The 21691-nt window shown below is 43.3% G+C and overlaps 1 protein-coding gene across 1 annotated transcript; it reads left to right on the top strand.

Annotated features, from left to right (window-relative positions):
• The first annotated feature begins 3104 nt into the window (after positions 1-3104).
• On the top strand, positions 3105-21127 carry LOC115113309 (leucine-rich repeat-containing protein 73-like). The gene is given in 7 exon segments (XM_029640826.2): positions 3105-4417; positions 4751-4911; positions 5383-5505; positions 10238-10338; positions 20120-20294; positions 20297-20317; positions 20717-21127. Coding segments are annotated over 7 exon segments (957 nt in total). The 5' UTR covers positions 3105-4112; the 3' UTR covers positions 20788-21127.
• Positions 21128-21691: the final 564 nt, after the last annotated feature.

Here is a 21691-nt window from a genome sequence, read left to right as displayed (position 1 = left end):
GCCCATTCCTTCCATGCAGATCTCCTCTAGAGCAATGATGTTTTGGGGCTGTTGCTGGGCAACACGGACTTTCAACTCCCTCCAAAGATTTTCTATGGGGTTGAGATCTGGAGACTGGCTAGGCCACTCCAGGACCTTGAAATGCTTCTTACGAAGCCATTCCTTCGTTGCCCGGGCGGTGTGTTTGGGATCATTGTCATGCTGAGAGACCCAGCCACGTTTCACCTTCAATGCCCTTGCTGATGGAAGGTTTTCACTCAAAATCTCACGATACATGGCCCCATTCATTCTTTCCTTTACACGGATCAGTCGTCCTGGTCCCTTTGGAGAAAAACAGCCCCAAAGCATGATGTTTCCACCCCCATGCTTCACAGTAGGTATGGTGTTCTTTGTCCTCCAAACACGACGAGTTGAGTTTTTACCAAAAAGTTATATTTTGGTTTCATCTGACCATATGACATTCTCCCAATCTTCTTCTGGATCATCCAAATGCTCTCTAGCAAACTTCAGATGGGCCTGGACATGTACTACAGGATTTGAGTCCCTGGCGGCGTAGTGTGTTACTGATGGTAGGCTTTGTTACTTTGGTCCCAGCTCTCTGCAGGTCATTCACTAGGTCCCCCCGTGTGGTTCTGGAATTTTTGCTCACCGTTCTTGTGATCATTTTGACCCCACGGGGTGAGATCTTGCATGGAGCCCCAGATCGAGGGAGATCATCAGTGGTCTTGTATGTCTTCCATTTCCTAATAATTGCTTCCACAGTGGATTTCTTCAAACCAAGCTGCTTACCTATTGCAGATTCAGTCTTCCCAGCCTGGTGCAGGTCTACAATTTTGTTTCTGGCGTCCTTTGACAGCTCTTTGGTCTTGGCCATAGTGGAGTTTGGAGTGTGACTGTTTGAGGTTGTGGACAGGTGTCTTTTATACTGATAACAAGTTCAAACAGGTGCCATTAATACAGGTAACGAGTGGAGGACAGAGGAGCCTCTTAAAGAAGTTGTTACAGGTCTGTGAGAGCCAGAAATATTGCTTGTTTGTAGGTGACCAAATACTTATTTTCCACCATAATTTGCAAATAAATTCATAAAAAATCCTACAATGTGATTTTCTGGATTTTTTTCCTCTCATTTTCTCTGTCATAGTTGAAGTGTACCTATGATGAAAATTACAGGCCTCATCTTTTTAAGTGGGAGAACTTGCACAATTGGTGGCTGACTAAATACTTTCTTGCCCCACTGTAAATGGGTTATGGCAAGGTGAATTATTTCCGACATTGAACAATGGAGACTTGGATGCAGCATAGCCATGCCCTCCATTAGTTCTCTGTTTTCACTCTCCTCTCTCTAGGGGAGCTGTAGGATGTGGCTCTGCAAGGAGACATGAGAGAGGCACAGTGGTAGGGTCTCAATGCTCAGCTTCCTCAACCTGGGTGACTATCAATGAGGCAGCAATTCGACCATGAAGGCCTGCTTATTTATCAATCCATTGAATATATACACTGCTCAAAAAAATAAAGGGAACACTTAAACAACACAATGTAACTCCAAGTCAATCACACTTCTGTGAAATCAAACTGTCCACTTAGGAAGCAACACTGATTGAAAATTAATTTCACATGCTGTTGTGCAAATGGAATAGACAACAGGTGGAAATTATAGGCAATTAGCAAGACACCACCAATAAAGGAGTGGTTCAGCAGGTGGTGACCACAGACCACTTCTCAGTTCCTATGCTTCCTGGCTGATGTTTTGGTCACTTTTGAATGCTGGCGGTGCTTTCAGTCTAGTGGTAGCTTGAGACGGAGTCTACAACCCACACAAGTGGCTCAGGTAGTGCAGCTCATCCAGGATGGCACATCAATGCGAGATGTGGCAAGAAGGTTTGCAGGGTCTGTCAGCGTAGTGTCCAGAGCATGGAGGCGCTACCAGGAGACAGGCCAGTACATCAGGAGACGTGGAGGAGGCCGTAGGAGGGCAACAACCCAGCTGCAGGACCGCTACCTCCACCTTTGTGCAAGGAGGAGCAGGAGGAGCACTGCCAGAGCCCTGCAAAATGACCTCCAGCAGGCCACAAATGTGCATGTGTCTGCTCAAACGGTCAGTAACAGACTCCATGAGGGTGGTATGAGGGCCCGACGTCCACAGGTGGGGGGTTGTGCTTACAGTCCAACACCGTGCAGGACGTTTGGCATTTGCCAGAGAACACCAAGATTGGCAAATTCGCCACTGGCGCCCTGTGCTCTTCACAGATGAAAGCAGGTTCACACTGAGCACGTGACAGACGTGACAGAGTCTGGAGACGCCGTGGAGAAGGTTCTGCTGCCTGTGGGTCAGTCATGGTGTGGGGTGGCATTTCTTTGGGGGGCAGCACAGCCCTCCATGTGCTCGCCAGAGGTAGCCTGACTGCCATTAGGTACCGAGATGAGATCCTCAGACCCCTTGTGAGACCATATGCTGGTGCGGTTGGCCCTGGGTTCCTCCTAATGCAAGACAAGGCTAGACCTCATGTGGCTGGAGTGTGTCAGCAGTTCCTGCAAGGGGAAGGCATTGATGCTATGGACTGGCCCGTCCGTTCCCCAGACCTGAATCCAATTGAGCACATCTGGGACATCATGTCTCGCTCCATCCACCAACGCCACGTTGCACCACAGACTGTCCAGGAGTTGGCGTATGTTTTAGTCCAGGTCTGGGAGGAGATCCCTCAGGAGACCATCCGCCACCTCATCAGGAGCATGCCCAGGCATTGTAGGGAGGTCATACAGGCACGTGGAGGCCACACACACTACTGAGCCTCATTTGGACTTATTTTAAGGACATTACATCAAAGTTGGATCAGCCTGTAGTGTGGTTTTCCACTTTAATTTTGAGTGTGACTCCAAATCCAGACCTCCATGGGTTGATAAATTTGATTTCCATTGATCATTTTTGTGTGATTTTGTTGTCAGCACATTCAACTATGTAAAGAAAAAGTATTTAATAAGAATATTTCATTCATTCAGATCTAGGATGTGTTATTTTAGTGTTCCCTTTATTTTTTTGAGCAGTGTATTATTTAAGGGGCCATCTTGTGTTTGACCCAGAGAATAGTACAATGTTACGGTTCTCATGAGTTTATTATAGGCCTATTGAGGTACTTTCACTGCTAAAGTAAAAACACAATGTAGTGTAATAATTCTGGTAATATTTCAAAACTTTTTAATTGGGAAAAGTTTTATAACATGCCTATCTATTTGGTGATCATGTTACATTATGCACTAATTTGAGGAAATCCAATGTAAAGACCAAGGGCTATGGGTGTGGTACAGACAGCCAGGTGATGTATTTGGGCAGGGCAGACCAGCACAGCACGTGATCAATAGCAATAGCCATACTATATTGAAAACACGGCCATCTTTGCCCTCGACTTGGATTTTTCCTCCTGGAGAAACATTTGCTCAGCCCTGCAATATTTCCCGAGGTCACTGCAGCCACACAGACGCTTCGGGGAGGAGGGTGCGCGCACACGCCCTGAATGAGGAAGACTGCATTAGTATAGTAAGCTAATTGAGAACAACATGTGACAGTCACTATTGCAATGCCGTTTCTGATGACACCGAGAAGTGTGTGCATAACCGATAACTACAACCGTGGCAAACAAACGATCGCCTTCGCGTCAGCGCTATAAACCGAAGCTCTAAACATGACAGGAACGCAAACCGTTTGTTATGCATGAGGACCTGGAAAACGGCACATTATATTTTCTTTGAACGTGTCTAGTATGTACGGACGAATGTATCAATCCATGGCCTGCGGGGTACAGAAGAAGAATCGCTAAGTATTTAGCTACATTGTAGCAGTAGGTTATGATGTCAGGGCTTGAAACAGCGCATGGGGTTTATGATCGATTTAACTTCAGAAAACCCACCTTGCGTGCTTTTCCCCTATCCATAGCCTAATAAGAAATGCTCAATTAAACCAGCTGCAACACTTGAGGCTTGCAGATTTGTGGTAAATATCGTATATCCTAAACAGTAGCATATTGACTTTGAGATGTCATTTAACAGCCCACCAACGTCGGATAGTTGTATGCCTATGCTTAAAATGCACGTATTTCTTAGCTGGGCACAAACCTCGGATGTCATGTAGCCTAGTAGACACATTTACCAAAATGCTACCAGGTTCTATTCAAATAACGGGAGAGACACTGTCGGGAGCTGAGATCAAGGATATTTGTGACAGCCTGAAAGAGAACAGTGTGAGGCTTCTGTCAATCAGGGGATGTCAGCTTTCGGACCGAGACTTTGGACGGGTGTGTCGTGGTGTGGCGGAGTCCCACTCACTAGCGCAACTCAACATGAACCTCGGTGTGGTCTCCACCATCAACCGAACCAAGCATCTCGCAGATGCACTCAAGACAAACAGATCGATCCAGACCCTTTTGTAAGTAGCCTAGTAGATCACAATGAATAAGGTGTGTCGGTCTGACTGATTGATTGGTTGATGTTAGAGGTTGATATGGCTACTGTAGTCTATTAACTAATTGTAATCAGTATGGGTGCCTCAATTTGTGATCCAGTAAAAGCTGTCCAAGGCATTAAATGGGGGACCTGACCCCAATTACCATGATTATGCACATGAGCATGAACTCAAGTTGATGTCAATTTGATGCTTTATCCAGATTGAAAGGTGAATTAATTGGCTGGTCTTCATTGGAACTGTTGTATTGACTGATATTCTGCATTTCTCTCTCCTCCCAACTCTCCTATGCCACAGTCTCCATGGAAGCCCCCTCCTAGATGCAGGATTGGTCACCCTCAACACTGCATTGTCCACTCACCCTTCACTGGTGTCTCTGGACCTGGGGGACTGTATGCTGGGGGATGAGGCACTGCGGCTTATCTGTGCCATGCTGCCTCCGGATGGGGCCAAGTCAGGTACAGCCACTCCACACTGCTCTCACTGTTACTGGGCTGTCAGACTCTGAACCTGGCCTGCTGGGGGACAGTGGTTGGAAACAATAGGGTTAGTGTAGAAGTCCTCTCTAAGTGCGTGTGTGGGTTAACACATGTTTTGATTATAGAAAATACAGTCCAGACAAATGTACAACTCATAAAGGTTTTATAGAACATTCATAAAGATGTTATTGGACACGACATAGATCTGTCACAATGATCTTTTGCCGTCCTTTATGTAGCATGACATTTGCTTATGAGTGATTTCTGAAGCATCTATATAGGCCTTATAAAGTATTTTATGAAGGCGTTATGTGTTAAACGTTGAAGTGTTAACAATTAGACTCAAGTTACACGATAATGGAGTATAATACATATAATATATGGTTATATGCGGCTCTGCCTATACTCAGTTGATGGTCATTTGATGGTGATGGACAGCCTGTCCCACAGGGCTTAGAGAGCTGACTCTTAGTGCGAACCCCAGCATCACAACCAAGGGATGGGCCCGCCTGGCCATCGCTGTGGCCCACAGCTCCCAGCTCCGAGTCCTCAACTTGGACTACAACCCCCTGGGTAAGAACCAATCTCCAGGACACAAAACCAATTACTGTACTTTATATTGGTGAGTTTCTTACTATGGAATCAGCTTAAAAGGAATCAGATTCTTATTGACATAAAACGATTTGCATCTCAGTTAACTTTGGATAATCAATATGAACTTCAAGCATTGGGAAAAAATCACTTTTGTGTCATTATGTGTTATGGGACTTTTTCAGAGGTGAAACACTCCTGAGATACCAAAGATGTCCATTTTATGGGCCAGTTGCCTCCTGCATTACCATTTTTTATTTTATTTATTCAGGTGCGTCTCCATGACAACCCCCTGGCTGCTTGCACTACAGAGAAATAGGAAAGGAGGTCATTTTAGGAACATAGACTGTGTTTACACAGGCAGCCCAATTCTGATCTGATTGGTCAAAAGACCAATTAGTGGAAAAAATATCAGAATTGGGCTGCCTGTGTGAACGCAGTCATGTTGTCCCCATTTAAGTTTAGATTGAATTTTAGAGGGCACACTTGATACAGAATTATACGTCTATGGTCATTTTGGAGCAAGTATACAGGGTAAAACGTTCAGATTTCATCCATCTGAAATATGGGTTGTCAATGACATTCTTAATTACTGGGGGGGTAGCCCCAACCAGGACTCAAATCTGAGTTTGGCTACTGCCAACCCAACACCTTAGCTGTTAAGCCATGAGATCCGAATCCCTCTACGATGTCGCTAGGTGTTGGGTTAAGGTGGTTACACTACCCCCTTTCTTCGGGAGAGCGTGTCCCTACTATTTTCTATACAGAGTCCCTCACGGGAACCGCCTCACGGGCACCATTTGATATATTGTAATAAACAATGAACTGATCTTAAATACATCTAAAAGCATAATGTATTTGGTGCAACACATTCTCTTAGAGCTAAACATCAACTGGAATTGTGCACAAAGGATGTGACCATTGAACACGTTGAAGAAGCGTAACTAGGAGTAACATAGGATGGTCAGTATCATGGTCAAGTCATATTGATGACGATGGGGAGAGGTTCTGTATGTGTTGATGTCTTGCAGTAGCTAGCTCGCTAAATCGTCCCGTTCTTTAGCCATGGATGGAAATGGGGATTTGGACTTTGTTGCCCATGCGAGGAAGTTTGGCTAGCACGCACTGTAGCTCGGCAGCCTTGGACAACACAAACTGAAAGCGCGTACTGTATGACAGAGCCATAGACCGTTTTGCCAACATGAAAGAGAGCGTTCAACTAGACTACAAGTAGGTGTCAACGTTTTTTGTTATACTTGCGCATGCACACACAGACGGAAATCATTAGCATGGACAGCCACATGATATTTAGCAACAAAATAGTATTTGGCAGGGGCGCAACTTTCACTATGAAATTACATTTTTGTCCCTCCTAGTTTTATAATTGAAATGTAATACAAAACGAGGCAATGGTGTGCTTTAGGACCATGTGAAGGCCTCCGAACGGTCGGTTAGGCTGTTTGGAGTGTTTATCCAACTAGAATAAAAGAGGAAAAAAAGTTATGCCCCCCCCCATCCACTTCTAAAACCAAAGTTGCGCCCCTGTTTTTTTGGTATCTTTAAGTTTGTTTTCAGTGTATTAAACTAAACATTTATAACCTTGTTGATTTGATGTTTAAATGGTGAATGAATAGCGGAGGCAGTGCTCTTGTTGTCTTTGTGCTGACTTGCGGTAACTCTGGTTCTAAATCAGTAGTTGATTAGTAAACTGTCAAACATTAACATGCTTGACAATGCTGCAGGTGATATAACTGTTTCTTACATTAAATATTTTCTATTTTGTGGACTTCACTGGACAGATGTTTCTCTCCGGTTTTGTCACTGTTTTCTTTTTGTTGTCACTGCCTTATTGTACATGACGGTTGTGTATGAACGAATAGGTTATAGAGCAAACAACACAATTATTACAACAAAGGTTGACAAATAGCTTTTTTACCCAGTGATTTTACCCGCGCACCGCTTCTGCTGGTAATATGGTCATGTGCAGCAAAGAAAGACCTAGCAAAGCTTCAGCAGGCTCAAAACAAAGCAGCAGGCCTTGCCCTTAACTACACACACACACACACAACTAACATCAACAACATGCATGATAGTCTTTCTTGGTTTAGGAGAAATGTACTCTTTTTAACTTCTTATGGCTGGGGGCAGTATTGAGTAGCTTGGATGAATAAGGTGCCCAGAGTAAACTGCCTGCTACTCAGTCCCAGTTGCTAATATATGCTTATTGTTTGGATTGAAAACACTCTGATGTTTCTTAAACAGTTTGAATGATGTCTGTGAGTATAACAGAACTCATATGGCATGCAAAAACCCGAGAAAAAATCGTACCAGGAAGTGGGAAATCTGAGTTTTGTCATTTTTCAACGTAATTCCCTATTGAAGATACAGTGGGATATTGGTGATGTTGCACTTCCTAAAGCTTCCACTAGATGTCAACAGTCTTTAGAACCTGGTTTGATTTTTCTACTGTGAAGTGGGGCCGAATGAGAGGGGAATGAGTCAGGTCTGGCAGAATACCTTGAGCTCGTGACGCTTGTTCACGTGAGAGCGAGCTCTGTTCCATCGCAATTCTACAGACAAAGGAATTCTCCGGTTGGAACATTATTGAAGATTTATGTTTTAAACATCCTAAAGATTGATTCTATACATCGTTTGACATGTTTCTACGGTCTGTAACGGAACTCTTTGACATTTCGTCTGCTCCTAGTGAACGCGCTTCGTGAGTTTGTTTTTGTTTACAAAATGTGCTAACAAAAGTAGCTATTTGGACATAAATGGACATTATCGAACAAAACAAACATTTATTGTGGAACTGGGATTCCTAGGAGTGCATTCTGATGAAGATCATCAACGGTAAGTGAATATTTCTAATGTTATTTCTGACTTCTGTTGACTGCACAATATAGCGGATATCTTTTTGGTTTGTTTGGTCTCATGGTTTGCTTTTTCGAAATCTGACACAGCAGTTGTATTAAGGAGAAGTGTATCTAAAGTTCCACGTATCACACTTGTATTTTCATCAACATTTTATGAGTATTTCTGTAAATTGATGTGGCTCTCTGCAAAATCACCAGATGTTTTTGGAACTACTGAACATAACGCGCCAAAGTATACTGAGATGTTTTGATATAAATATGAACTTTATCGAACAAAACATACATTTATTGTGTAACATGAAGTCCTATGAGTGTCATATGATGAAGATCGTCAAAGGTTAGTGATTCATTTTATCTTTATTTGTGCTTTTTGTGACTCCTCTCTTTGGCTGGAAAAATGCCTGTGTTTTTCTGTGACTTGGCTCTGACCTAACATAATCGTTTGTGGTGCTTTCGCCATAAAGCCTATTTGAATTCGGACACTGTGGTGGGATTAACAAGAAGTGTATCTTTAAAATGGTGTGAAATACTTGTATGTCTGAGGAATTTTAATTATGAGATTTCTGTTGTTTTGAATTTGGCGCCCTGCACTTTCACTGGCTGTTGTCAAATCGATCCCGTTAGCGGGATCTCAGCCCTAATAAGTTTTAAGAAACATTTTGTGTTGAAAATGCCTAACTACTTGTATAATCTATTTACATACACTTCAAACAGATTTACATACCCCACCAGACATGCCACTATGGGGTTATTTTATGGTACCCAAACCAAAAACATATTTAATGTGTCACTCAGTTATGTATAGAGCCATGTCATCCTGGAATGGTCTGCCACCAGAGTATACTCAGGCAAAAAGCAAGTTTAGCTTAAAATATCTAATTTAACTGTACTGTATATAACTGTGTGTTTATATATATATATACACTGTATTTTAGTCAATGCCACTCCGACATTGCTCGTCCTAATATTTACAGTACCAGTCAAAAGTTTGGACACACCTACTCATTCAAGGGCTTTTCTTTATTTTGACTATTTTCTACATTGTAGAATAATACTGAAAACATAAACTATTAAATAACACATATGGAATCATGTAGTAACCAAAAAAGTGTAAAAACAAATCAAAATATATTTCATATTTGAGATTCTTCAAAGTAGCAACCCTTTGCCTTGATGACCGCTTTGCACACTCTTGGCATTCTCTCAACCAGCTTCATGATGTAGTCACCTGGAATACATTTAAATTAAAAGGTGAGCCTTGTTAAAAGTTCATTTGTGTAATTTCTTTCCTCCTTAATGCGTTTGAGCCAATGTTTTTATTTTGAATGAAATGTAATATCTTATGTTGATCTTGTCTATTTCTGTACTTTATCATGTATTTTTGTGTTTTATGTGGACCCCAGGAAGATTAGCTGATGCATGTGCATGGGTATCCTAATAAACTAATTGAAACCATCCCACTTCTGACACCAATGTACGGAATACGGGACTCGAACCCGGCTCTAGCTACTGTCAACCCAACACCTTAGCCATTACGCTAAGATATCCAAACCCCTTCATGAGGTCGCTAGGTGTTGAGTTATGGTTGCTACAATAGGTATCATGTTGAAATGATGTGCATATGCCTGGTGAATGTGAAAGCCGAAACATAGTGTATACTTTATCAGCTTCATCCTTTAGGAATAAATTAACTGATTATGCAATTACTAATCTGTGTCCGGTCCAAATCTGTCGTTCGGGGTCAATGACAACAAACACATCAATCAGCTTTCTGCAATGCTCAATTGACAGACTCACCTTCTGAACTCACTCATGTTTTGGTTGTGTTGGGGTTCCAGGGGACCAGATTGCAGGTATGCTAGCAGTGGCTGTGGCGTCCAGCAGAACTCTGGAGGTGTTGGATCTGGAGGGAACAGGACTCTCAAATCAGTCAGCACAGGTCTGTAACATCCTCAACATCATCACCACCAGAGCAACGTCATCAGCACCACAGAGTGTGAAAAACATTTTACAAAGACAGTGAGAAGACATCTGATGTAGTTTCATTATGAGTTAAAACTCATTCTATTGGGGGAGGTATACTCTTCTTTTTTTCCCTCACTATAAATGTTATACGTATAAATGTTTACATTCCTCATTACCTAATTAATGTTCAATGACCCTTAAATGTGGCGCAAATTTCCAGCAATACTCATGCCAAACATCAGTTAAAAGATATCGTTTTTGATGGACTTTCATTTATTTTCAGAAATGTTAAGCAGTTAGCTTTTTACCTACCCTCTTATAATCCCTTTAAAAATGACCTTTAATATGAACATTTACATTTTGCCATCCCACTTATTTTGTAGATTTAACTGTGAGTTACATCCACTAATTGAGGCCGCTGCATATTAAATCACTCAATTGAACAGTCGTCATAGCAGAGACCTCTTTTTATGTTGGTCTAAGTCAGTCCACTTTCTACGGAGATGAAGCTCATTGGATGAGAAAGCCAGAGGTCCCTCCCCTCCAACCTGCACCTCCAATGGGTTTTGAGAAGGAGAGAGGACGTGAGGAGTATGCAATCAAGATTTTCCCCATGTCTCCCTCTCACATTCTCACTGTTATTGACCCATGACCATGAATCTCATTTGCAGTGAAGGTGTGCTTACTCCCAGCTGTGGGAAGATGCTCTTCTCCCACAAAGCACTTCACCAGCTGTGGCCTATTGAAAAGTGCTCAAGGCTTATGTACGTTATCCATTTCACAACGTTTAATTGGTTTTCTACCTAGTCCCTCTCCAGTTTAACCTGTTAGTACTCTAGGGGCAGTATTTCATTTTTGGATAAAAAGACGTGCCCGTTTTAAGCGCAATATTTTGTCACGAAAAGATGCTAGTTTTGGAAAGAAGAGAGTCTTACGTTTCCAGAACTGCAAAGATTTTCACTGTGAGTCCCTTAGAACAAATGCTTCGGGCAAAACCAAGATGTATGACCGACCAGGAAATGAACAGGATTTTTGAGGCTACGTTTTCCATGATCGCCTTATATGGCTGTGAATGCGACAGGAATGAACGGACACTTTATCTTGTTTCCCCAAGGTCTCTGCAGCATTGTGACGTATTTGTAGGCATATCATTGGAAGATTGACCATAAGAGACTACAATTGCCAAGTGTCCCTCTTGGTGTCTGCGTGGCATTTGGTGCGCAAAAGTCAGCTCCCAGTGTTTTTCCATTCGAATCAGACAACAAAGCAGGCTTCAAGGACGGTGCTTTCAATGGAGAGATATATGAGAAACCACCTTCAGGATTGATTCAAACAACGTTTTCCATGTTTCAGTCGATATTATGGAGTTAATTCGGAAAAAAGTTCAACGTGTAGGTGACTGAATTTTCGGTTAGTTTCGGTAGCCAAATGCATAGTAACAAAAGGGAACGATGTGTCCTACACAAGAATCTTTCAGGAAAAACTGGACATCTGCTATGTAACTGAGAGTCTCCTCATTGAAACATCTGAAGTTCTTCAAAGGTAAATTATTTTATTTGATTCCTTGGCTGGTTTTTGTGAATATGTTGCGTACTAAATGCTAACGCTAAATGCTAAGCTAGCTATCACCACTCTTACACAAATTATTGATTTTCTCTGGTTCTAAAGCATATTTTGAAAATCTGAGACGACAGGATTGTTAAGAAAAGGATAAGCTTGAGAGCAGGCATATTTATTTCATTTCATTTGCGATTTTTAGAAATCACTAACGTTGCGTTATGGTAATGAGCTTGAGGCTGTAGTAACGATACCGCATGCGGGATGGGGCGGACTATGAGGTTAAAGCTAGCTGATTTATAAAGAGACTGGCTTTACATGTAAATCCACACTCAGAAAAAAAAATTTTTTTAGACAGAATCTGTGTGTCCGAGCAAATAAATACATATATGTATTGACATTGAAGCAGTGACAGGCAGGCAGGGTAGTGAGGTCGGGCAGGCAGGGTAGTGAGGTCGGGCAGGCAGGGTAGTGAGGGCAGGCAGTGCTTACTCTGTGATCATCTAATCAAAAAAAGCAGTTTTGTTTCTCCTTTATTTAACTAGGAAAGTCAGTTAAGAACAAATTCTTATTTTCAATGAGGGCCTAGGAACTGCCTTGTTCAGGGGCAGAACGACAGATATCTTATCACAGCTCGGGGATTCGATCTTGCAACCTTTCTCTCTAACGCTCTAACCACTAGGCTACCTACCACCCAATGAAAAGCCAAATGGAAAAATACAAAAATATGATAATTCTTTTTTTTTGTTATCTCATAATTATTTTCAATGATTCTGGTGGTTTTTATGCTCAAAATCTCAGGAAAGGCACCAGGGTATTCATGCCTTCCTTTCCAGCCATTCAAATGGTTTACGCCACAGCCGTTCCTGACTCCAGTCACCGTTAATGGATAGGGTCAGCACACTGCTTTACCTAGCTTGAAGTAGCTTAACCCTTCGAACACACCGACAGCGTTATGACATTTTGGTACACCAGAATTGCATTCATTTCCAATGAAACACTGCGTTTGCCTTGCAGCGTTGCAGAGACAGTTGCAGTGTTTTCAGTGTGGTCCAGCTGCATACTATTTTGTGCAATGACACTGTCAGTGTGTTCGAAGCACAATTTGTTGCATTGAGACGATTTCATATTTTGCGCATGCGTATTGCCTTAACATTTTTTTTTTCCCACCTTTATTTAACCAGGTAGGCTAGTTGAGAACAAGTTCTCATTTGCAACTGCGACCTGGCCAAGATAAAGCATAGCAGTGTGAACAGACAACACAGAGTTACACATGGAGTAAACAATTAACAAGTCAATAACACAGTAGAAAAAAATGGGCAGTCTATATACAATGTGTGCAAAAGGCATGAGGAGGTAGGCGAATAATACAATTTTGCAGATTAACACTGGAGTGATAAATGATCAGATGGTCATGTACAGGTAGAGATATTGGTGTGCAAAAGAGCAGAAAAGTAAATAAATAAAAAACAGTATAAAAACAGTATGGGAATGAGGTAGGTGAAAATGGGTGGGCTATTTACCAATAGACTATGTACAGCTGCAGCGATCGGTTAGCTGCTCGGATAGCTGATGTTTGAAGTTGGTGAGGGAGATAAAAGTCTCCAACTTCAGCGATTTTTGCAGTTCGTTCCAGTCACAGGCAGCAGAGTACTGGAACGAAAGGCGGCCAAATGAGGTGTTGGCTTTAGGGATGATCAGTGAGATACACCTGCTGGAGCGTGTGCTACGGATGGGTGTTGCCATCGTGACCAGTGAACTGAGATAAGGCGGAGCTTTACCTAGCATGGACTTGTAGATGACCTGGAGCCAGTGGGTCTGGCGACGAATATGTAGCGAGGGCCAGCCGACTAGAGCATACAAGTCGCAGTGGTGGGTGGTATAAGGTGCTTTGGTGACAAAACGGATGGCAGTGTGATAGACTGCATCCAGTTTGCTGAGTAGAGTGTTGGAAGCCATTTTGTAGATGACATCGTCAAGGATCGGTAGGATAGTCAGTTTTACTAGGGTAAGCTTGGCGGCGTGAGTGAAGGAGGCTTTGTTGCGGAATAGAAAGCCGGCTCTTGATTTGATTTTCGATTGGAGATGTTTGATGTGAGTCTGGAAGGAGAGTTTGCAGTCTAGCCAGACACCTAGGTACTTATAGATGTCCACATATTCAAGGTCGGAACCATCCAGGGTGGTGATGCTAGTCGGGCATGCGGGTGCAGGCAGCGATCGGTTGAAAAGCATGCATTTGGTTTTACTCGCGTTTAAGAGCAGTTGGAGGCCACGGAAGGAGTGCTGTATGGCATTGAAGCTCGTTTGGAGGTTAGATAGCACAGTGTCCAATGACGGGCCGAAAGTATATAGAATGGTGTCGTCTGCGTAGAGGTGATCAGGGAATCGCCCGCAGCAAGAGCAACATCATTGATATATACAGAGAAAAGAGTCGGCCCGAGAATTGAACCCTGTGGCACCCCCATAGAGACTGCCAGAGGACCGGACAGCATGCCCTCCGATTTGACACACTGAACTCTGTCTGCAAAGTAATTGGTGAACCAGGCAAGGCAGTCATCCGAAAAACCGTGGCTATTGAGTCTGCCGATAAGAATATGGTGATTGACAGAGTCGAAAGCCTTGGCGAGGTCGATGAAGACGGCTGCACAGTACTGTCTTTTATCGATGGCGGTTATGATATCGTTTAGTACCTTGAGTGTGGCTGAGGTGCACCCGTGACCGCCTCGGAAACCAGATTGCACAGCGGAGAAGGTACGGTGGGATTCGAGATGGTCAGTGACCTGTTTGTTGACTTGGCTTTCGAAGACCTTAGTTAGGCAGGGCAGGATGGATATAGGTCTATAACATGTTGTGTGGGTATCGCCTAACGCATTGATCACACTGACAGCGTCATTGCTCAAAAAGGTACGCAGCATCATTTGGATATGTATGCAACAAAAGTTCAACATTCACCTCTGTTACCATTTCTGCCGAGCCGTCTACGCGTACAGTTTGACGCATATGTTAGATAAATCCAACCTATGCACCACCTGCCTCCGCAACGCAATGCTGCAAGGCAAACGCAGCGTTTCATTGGAAATGAATGTAATTCTGGTGTACCAAAATGCCATAACGCTGTTTGTGTGTAAAAAGCGTATGCTGTGCACATTTGTGTGCGTCTACAAAGTTTGGCGCTTGCATCCCTTGAACTGAACCAAACCGCTAGCTGGCTGGCAAAAACAACCTGAAAACAACCTGAACACACGGTTAGGAGGGTTCGAAGAGTGGAACGTCTACTATAGTGAATGTTAAGACCAGACCAGGATAAAGTAATCCCTCTCACCCCCCCCCTTAAAAGATTTAGATGCACTACTGTTCCACTGGATGTCATAAGGTGAATGCACCAATTTGTAAGTCGCTCTGGATAAGAGCGTCTGCTAAATGACTTAAATGTAAATGTAAATGCAGACAGAGGCAGTATTCAGGAGCTCTAGTGACAAAACGTGACATGACAGGCAACTCTGCTAGCTGTTGGGTAGGCAAACAGTGAGTACTGGACTGTCCACTTATCTGAAACGTCATTACCAATTAATACTTTTTACCCAGGCTTTTACACATCTGAGACATTTACTTTTGCATTGTGGATAATGGGAATTACTTCTTGTGTCGGTGTGAAAATGGAATGGTGATGCGTCTGCTGTGACTTCTACAATGCTGTCACTGAGAGGTTCACCAGACTAATGGACATACTTTATAAGTAAAGGTAGGCCAAAATGCATTTTCCTTTGCAATTTGTCGGTTATGTTACTGTTGAATCTCTTTGCGTCAGGTAGTCTAGTGGTTAAGAGTGGTGGGCCAGTAACCAGAAGGTTGCTGGTTAGAATTCCCGAGCCGACTGGGTGAAAGAAATCTGCCAATATGCCCTTGAGCAAGGTACTTAACCCTAATTGCGCCTTCTATAAGTCGCTATAGATAAGAGCTTCTGCTAAATGAAAAAAAGTTGCATTTAATTTATCAAGCTAAAATGGTTTTGTTGAGACTTTTTATGTTTAGAACTGCATTTTTCAGCCATTTCGATTGTTAAGAACATTTTGTTAGAACCTTATTATATATACACTTCCGTTGAAAAGTTTGGGGTCACTTAGAAATGGCCTTGTTTTTGAAAGAAAAGCACTTTTTTTGTCCATTAAAATAACATCAAATTGATCAGAAATACAGTGTTGACATTGTTAATGTTGTAAATGACTATTGTAGCTGGAAAAGGCAGATTTTTAATGGAATATCTACATAAGGGTTCAGAGGACCATTTATCAACAACCATCACACCTGTGTTACAATGGCACGTTGTGTTAGCTAATCCAAGTTTATAATTTTAAAAGGCAAATTGATCACTAGAAAACCCTTTTACAATTGTTAGCACAGCTGAAAAACTGTTGTTCTGATTAAAGAAGCAATAAAACTGGCCTTCTTTAGACTAGTTGAGTATCTGGAGCATCAGCATTTGTGGGTTCGATTACAGGCTCAAAATGGCCAGAAACAAAAAACTTTCTTCTGAAACTCGTCAGTCTATTTTTGTTCTGAGAAATGAAGTGTTAGTTGTGCAGAGGTGAGAACGGAGTAAGGCGCAGGACACAGAATTGAGTAAAATAACAAACTTTACTCTGGAAAATAATCAGGAAAAAATAAATCCACGCAGGGATCACAAACCCTAACACAAACCAGGAACAATCACGCACAAAACATAATGAGAACCAGAGGGTTAAATAGGGAAATAATAATAACTTAATGGGAACCAGGTGTGTACACTCAAGACAACAGAAACCTACCCACATCCTGGTTAACTCTCTCCACCTGCCCATTACTTTCGGGGTGAGACCCCCAGACGTTCCATGAATGCCCTCCAGACCCCTGATGTGAACTGGGAACCCCGATCAGACACTGTATCCTCAGGCACCCCGTAGTGCCGGAAGACGTGTGTAAACAGGGCCTCCGCAGTCTGTAGGGCCGTAGGGAGACCGGGCAAAGGAATGAGATGGCAGGACTTAGAAAACCGATCCATAACAACCAGAATCGTGGGGTTTCCTTGTGACGGAGGGAGATCCGTCACGAAATCCACAGATCGGTGTGACCACGGCCGTTGTGGAACGGGTAGGGGTTGTAATTTCCCTCTGTGAAGGTGTCTAGGTGCCTTGCACTGGGTGCACACCGAGCAGGAGGAAACATACACCCTCACGTCCTTCGCTAAAGTGGGCCACCAGTACTTCCCGCTAAGACAGCGCACTGTCCGACCGATGCCAGGATGACCAGAGGAAGGTGACGTATGAACCCAACAGATCAATGATCACGAACATCAGACAGAACTGACTCACGTCCAACTGGACAATGGGTGGGAGTGGGCTCCGCACGTAACGCCCGCTCGATGTCCGCGTCAACCTCCCATACCACTGGTGCCACCAGGCAAGAAGCCGGAAGTATGGGAGTGGGATTCGTGGACCGCTCCTCTGTGTCATACATCCGAGACAGTGCGTCTGCCTTAGCGTTTTGGGAACCTGGTCTGTAGGATAGAGTGAACACAAAACGGGTAAAAAACATGGCCCACCTTGCCTGGCGAGGATTCATTCTCCTCGCCGCCCGGATGTACTCCAGATTGCGGTGGTCAGTCCAAATGAGAAAAGGGTGTTTATCCCCCTCAAGCCAATGCCTCCATGCTTTCAGAGCCCCGACAACAGCCAACAGCTCCCGGTCCCCCACATCATAGTTACGCTCCGCCGGGCTGAGCTTCTTCGAAAAGAACGCACAGGGGTGGAGTTTTTGTGGCGTACCCGATCGCTGAGGCAGCACAGCTCCTATCCCAGCCTCGTACGCGTCCACCTCTACTATGAACGCTAAGGAGGGATCAGGATGAGCCAACACAGGAGCCGAGGTAAACAGAGACTTCAGGCGACCAAAAGCCCCGTCCGCCCCAGCTGACCACTGCAGTCGCACCGGTCCCCCCTTCAGCAAAGAGGTAATGGGATCCGCTACCTGACCAAAGCCCCGGATAAACCTCCGGTAGTAGTTGGCAAACCCTAAGAACCGCTGCATGAAACATGTCTGTACTGCCTTGTCTTGCAGCAAAACAGTACATTGCCTCATTTACTGCCTTTAATTTAAAAAACAAAGCTGATATGGCTATCTTGCTTAAACAAATATGATTTCTACTGACAATTGATATGTACAAACTATGGCACAAGCATTGGCTGCACTCACAATAACATCTGCTAACCATGTGGATGTGACCAATAAAATTGGATTTGATATGGCATAAAGGGACGACTAGCAGATAAGAGGCAATCCGTCATTTTCAATTAAGACAATGAGCGAGCTCGGACGGACGTAGTCAATGTAACTATTTGTTCAGCCCTTTTGAAATGTACAGCAACAGAATTCATAACATGGGCCATTCTTACAGTATTCTCCCTTTTCACCAAGTCAAAACAGTAGGATAAATAAAGGGGGCATATAAGCAGACAATGAAAGCTCTTACAATATTCAATGTTTAAAACAGGCTATAAGTTACATGTGCACCACCAAGTCAGAACAGTAGGCTAAGTTAGGGTCCCTTTCCCCCTCATATTAATAGGGTGAGGCACATGGGCCAGTAACAGCTTACTACACAACATACACTTAGTATTACTTTCTTAGCTACAGTATACATATCTCCCTGGCATATTACACCATTATGCAGCAGCATACAATACATTTTTGGACTCAACTTGTTATGCTGTGCTCACTTGTGGCACGGCGGTCCTTCATGGGCTAATTTTGTCATCGAAGTCTGGCATTCTCTGGATTTTTGGTGCTTTCAAGACAACTGGGAACTGAAAAAAAACAAGGTTGAATCATGGCGTCAGTGATCTTCATGTCGGAGCTCTAGAAAGAGGCCCGAGTTGGAATTCCGAGTTAGATGACTGTTCAAAATATATTTTCCCAGTCGGAGCACGAGTTTCCAGTTGTTTTGAACACGGTAGAAGTTATGCTGGATTGACAGCATGGCCAATGTATTCAACCTTTTTTGTCACATGGTGTTGAATGTTTGTCTTTTTTATGAGACCCTTAAACCCAGACTTTTAAAAACGCCCACTCCACTGAATAGCAGACTAGTGACTGCTTTGCAATGCTTGCAGTTAGCCACTGATTCCTTCCAAACCACTCCTTGTTGAATTTTCGATTTCCAACTTTTGTAATGTTCTTGTCCAATGGCCGATGAGCACCGATACGTTTTATCTATCATTTATATTCATAATTTCTCTTCATATGACAAAGATTGAAAAGGATTTGCCATTAGATTGTCGACTTGATTCATGATGACTTCTAGCTTGTCCAATAAAAGCTCATGTAGATATGAAATCACGTTATCTGTGGCCAATGACCTTGAACCTTCTTGGATGGCCACTTCTAATGTCACTCAATGGTAGCAACCAAGGGTCTTGATTTTTTTTTTACCTCTATGCGTAGATTTTACGGTGCAGTAGTCTCATTACCAACCCCTACGCTCCGTATTTTTGGCTGGCTGCCCCACCTCCACAGAAAGCACTAGCTAGGCTGAAACACCTGCATTTTTGGAGCTGCCTTACTCAAGAAAGAGACCATGTTTGTTTGCGGCTTAATTTTGACATTGTTTGGAAACTGATATGTGACATGTATTAATGCCAAAATAACATGCACCTACCCTGCATGACGTGTCGCCACTGGCCACCAATCAGTTGTAACTGTGGATGCTACATTGATGTACTATATGGCTGAGTTGAGCAGTGTGTCATTTTGTCAGATGATTTGCAATATGCTGTCATCGCTTGTTTATTTTGGCTAGATTGGCATTTACATTTGGTTAAAATTGTTTGTCAATTTCGGGTTAATAGCCTATGCCACTGGTTGTTGGAGCTCCGTTGTATGGTGAACATGGGCTTCATCAAGGTTTATTTGTGAGTAAATCTTGCTTTGTTAATAGCCAGTGCTTACCTCGCCACCGACCCACTTCACTGGATTGAAGTGACTTGTTACGTGCTGAAGTAATTCAAGAAAAACAAACCACTTAAATGTAAGTTCATAACCTGGAATATCATTCCCCACTGGCAAGCAGAACTACCCACACCTACAAACCCATCAGGTTTTCTTATCAACCCCTACTGTAGCCTGTCTGTGCTTCATGACAGAATCTCCCTCCCCTGTACCTTCAGGTCTTCCTCGAAATGGTGGAGAACTACCCCACCTGTCTGCGCATGCTGGTCCTGGCTGAGAACGCCATCAGCCCCGAGCTGCAGCAGCAGATTTCCGACCTGCTCTCCGAGGGAGAGGAGGACGATGACAAGGAGGGCGAGGCACGAGGCAGCGCTGCCATCCCCACCAGGAGAAAACGGCTTGGATCCCCCACAGCAGTAAGGGCTGACGTGGCCAACCAAAATGCTCTCCTTCCCTGTCCCATCTTAGTCATATACTAGACAGGACAGTTCCACTGTGGCGCTCTGTTCTGGAGTCTTGCAGGTTTATAAAGAAATAATTTAGTATAATAAGAGTCTGTAAACCTGAAACATCGGTGTAGGTGATGACCTCAAAATTATGACTCAATCAATCTGTAGAATTGGGGGGGGGGGGGGGGGGCAACCTAACCCATTTGCTTAAGAATGAGGCGTGGTCAGATCTGTGTGTGCTTTGGCCAACTTGCTCGTTGTCATCCCTTACAAGGACAAAGGAGTTGGCTAAAGCACGAACAGAGCTAGCAACCAGGCTAGTTGTAGAAGTCCTAAACTCGTTTCCGTTGTCTCTGCCCTTTGCAGACTCCCACCCCCAGATGGTCCTGCTGACGTCAGGTCTAGGTGAGAGCCTACTGGCTGAGACTGAGATGTGATTCCACAGCCTTCCTACCTGCTTTTTTTTACCTCTTTCTTTCTGCTAGTATGTACGCAATAGAGTTGCAGCATCACCTGGTAGTGTGCAATCATTCACACTTTTTGCATGACCTGTAGCAACAGAATACGTTTTGGAGCAGGCACAAAATCCTTAACACACACACACACACCAAGTGTCTTATAGGGAATTATTTATTTGAATTATGTACAGTCTATTTACAGTTCCTATTTAAAGGTGTATGTAAGCAATGAAAGTCTGTTGATAGATCGACTAGATAGGATTGTTGTGATGGTCTGATGTGATGTCAGAATAAATCTGTTTACATCTTCTTAAAGACATTTGGATTCTTAAGTTATTTCCTGATTGGAATGCAATTAACACCTTGGCATGACACTTCCTGTATAGCACTGAACCGTAGCTCACTGAAAACTGTTTTTCCTTTGACCTAAATGGCCTTTTCGCTATACTAATGGCTCATATGAACACGATTTTGATATGGAATAGCCACAGGATGTTTCTGGGATCAGCACTTAAACGTCACATACAGAACATCGGAATTGAATGTAATGAGCATGAGAGCTTATATTGTAAATCAGCAAAAATCACACCATGACAATGCAGCAGTGTTATCATTCCTCGCCCCATATAATACATTGACCCCATCCTCATCATCCGCACAGCCAAAGTGGTGCTTAACTAGGACAGCCATTATCCTCATCAAATCCCCTTGTTTGAGCCCCTTGTGCCTCTACATGCATTTCTAGCCTGGCCCATATCGTTATATGATATTCGAGGTTTCTTGCAAACCTTCACATCAATACATCTTACTGTCTCTCTCCAGTGTGTTTGGTGACGTTATGGACATAGTACTAACTTTAACTACGTTATTATGACATTCTATA

This window comes from Oncorhynchus nerka, linkage group LG28 (assembly GCF_034236695.1).
Source record: "Oncorhynchus nerka isolate Pitt River linkage group LG28, Oner_Uvic_2.0, whole genome shotgun sequence".
NCBI classification, from domain to species: domain Eukaryota; kingdom Metazoa; phylum Chordata; class Actinopteri; order Salmoniformes; family Salmonidae; genus Oncorhynchus; species Oncorhynchus nerka.
The sequence above is the reverse complement of the archived record's forward strand: the minus strand, read 5'-3'. Positions and strand labels throughout refer to the sequence as shown.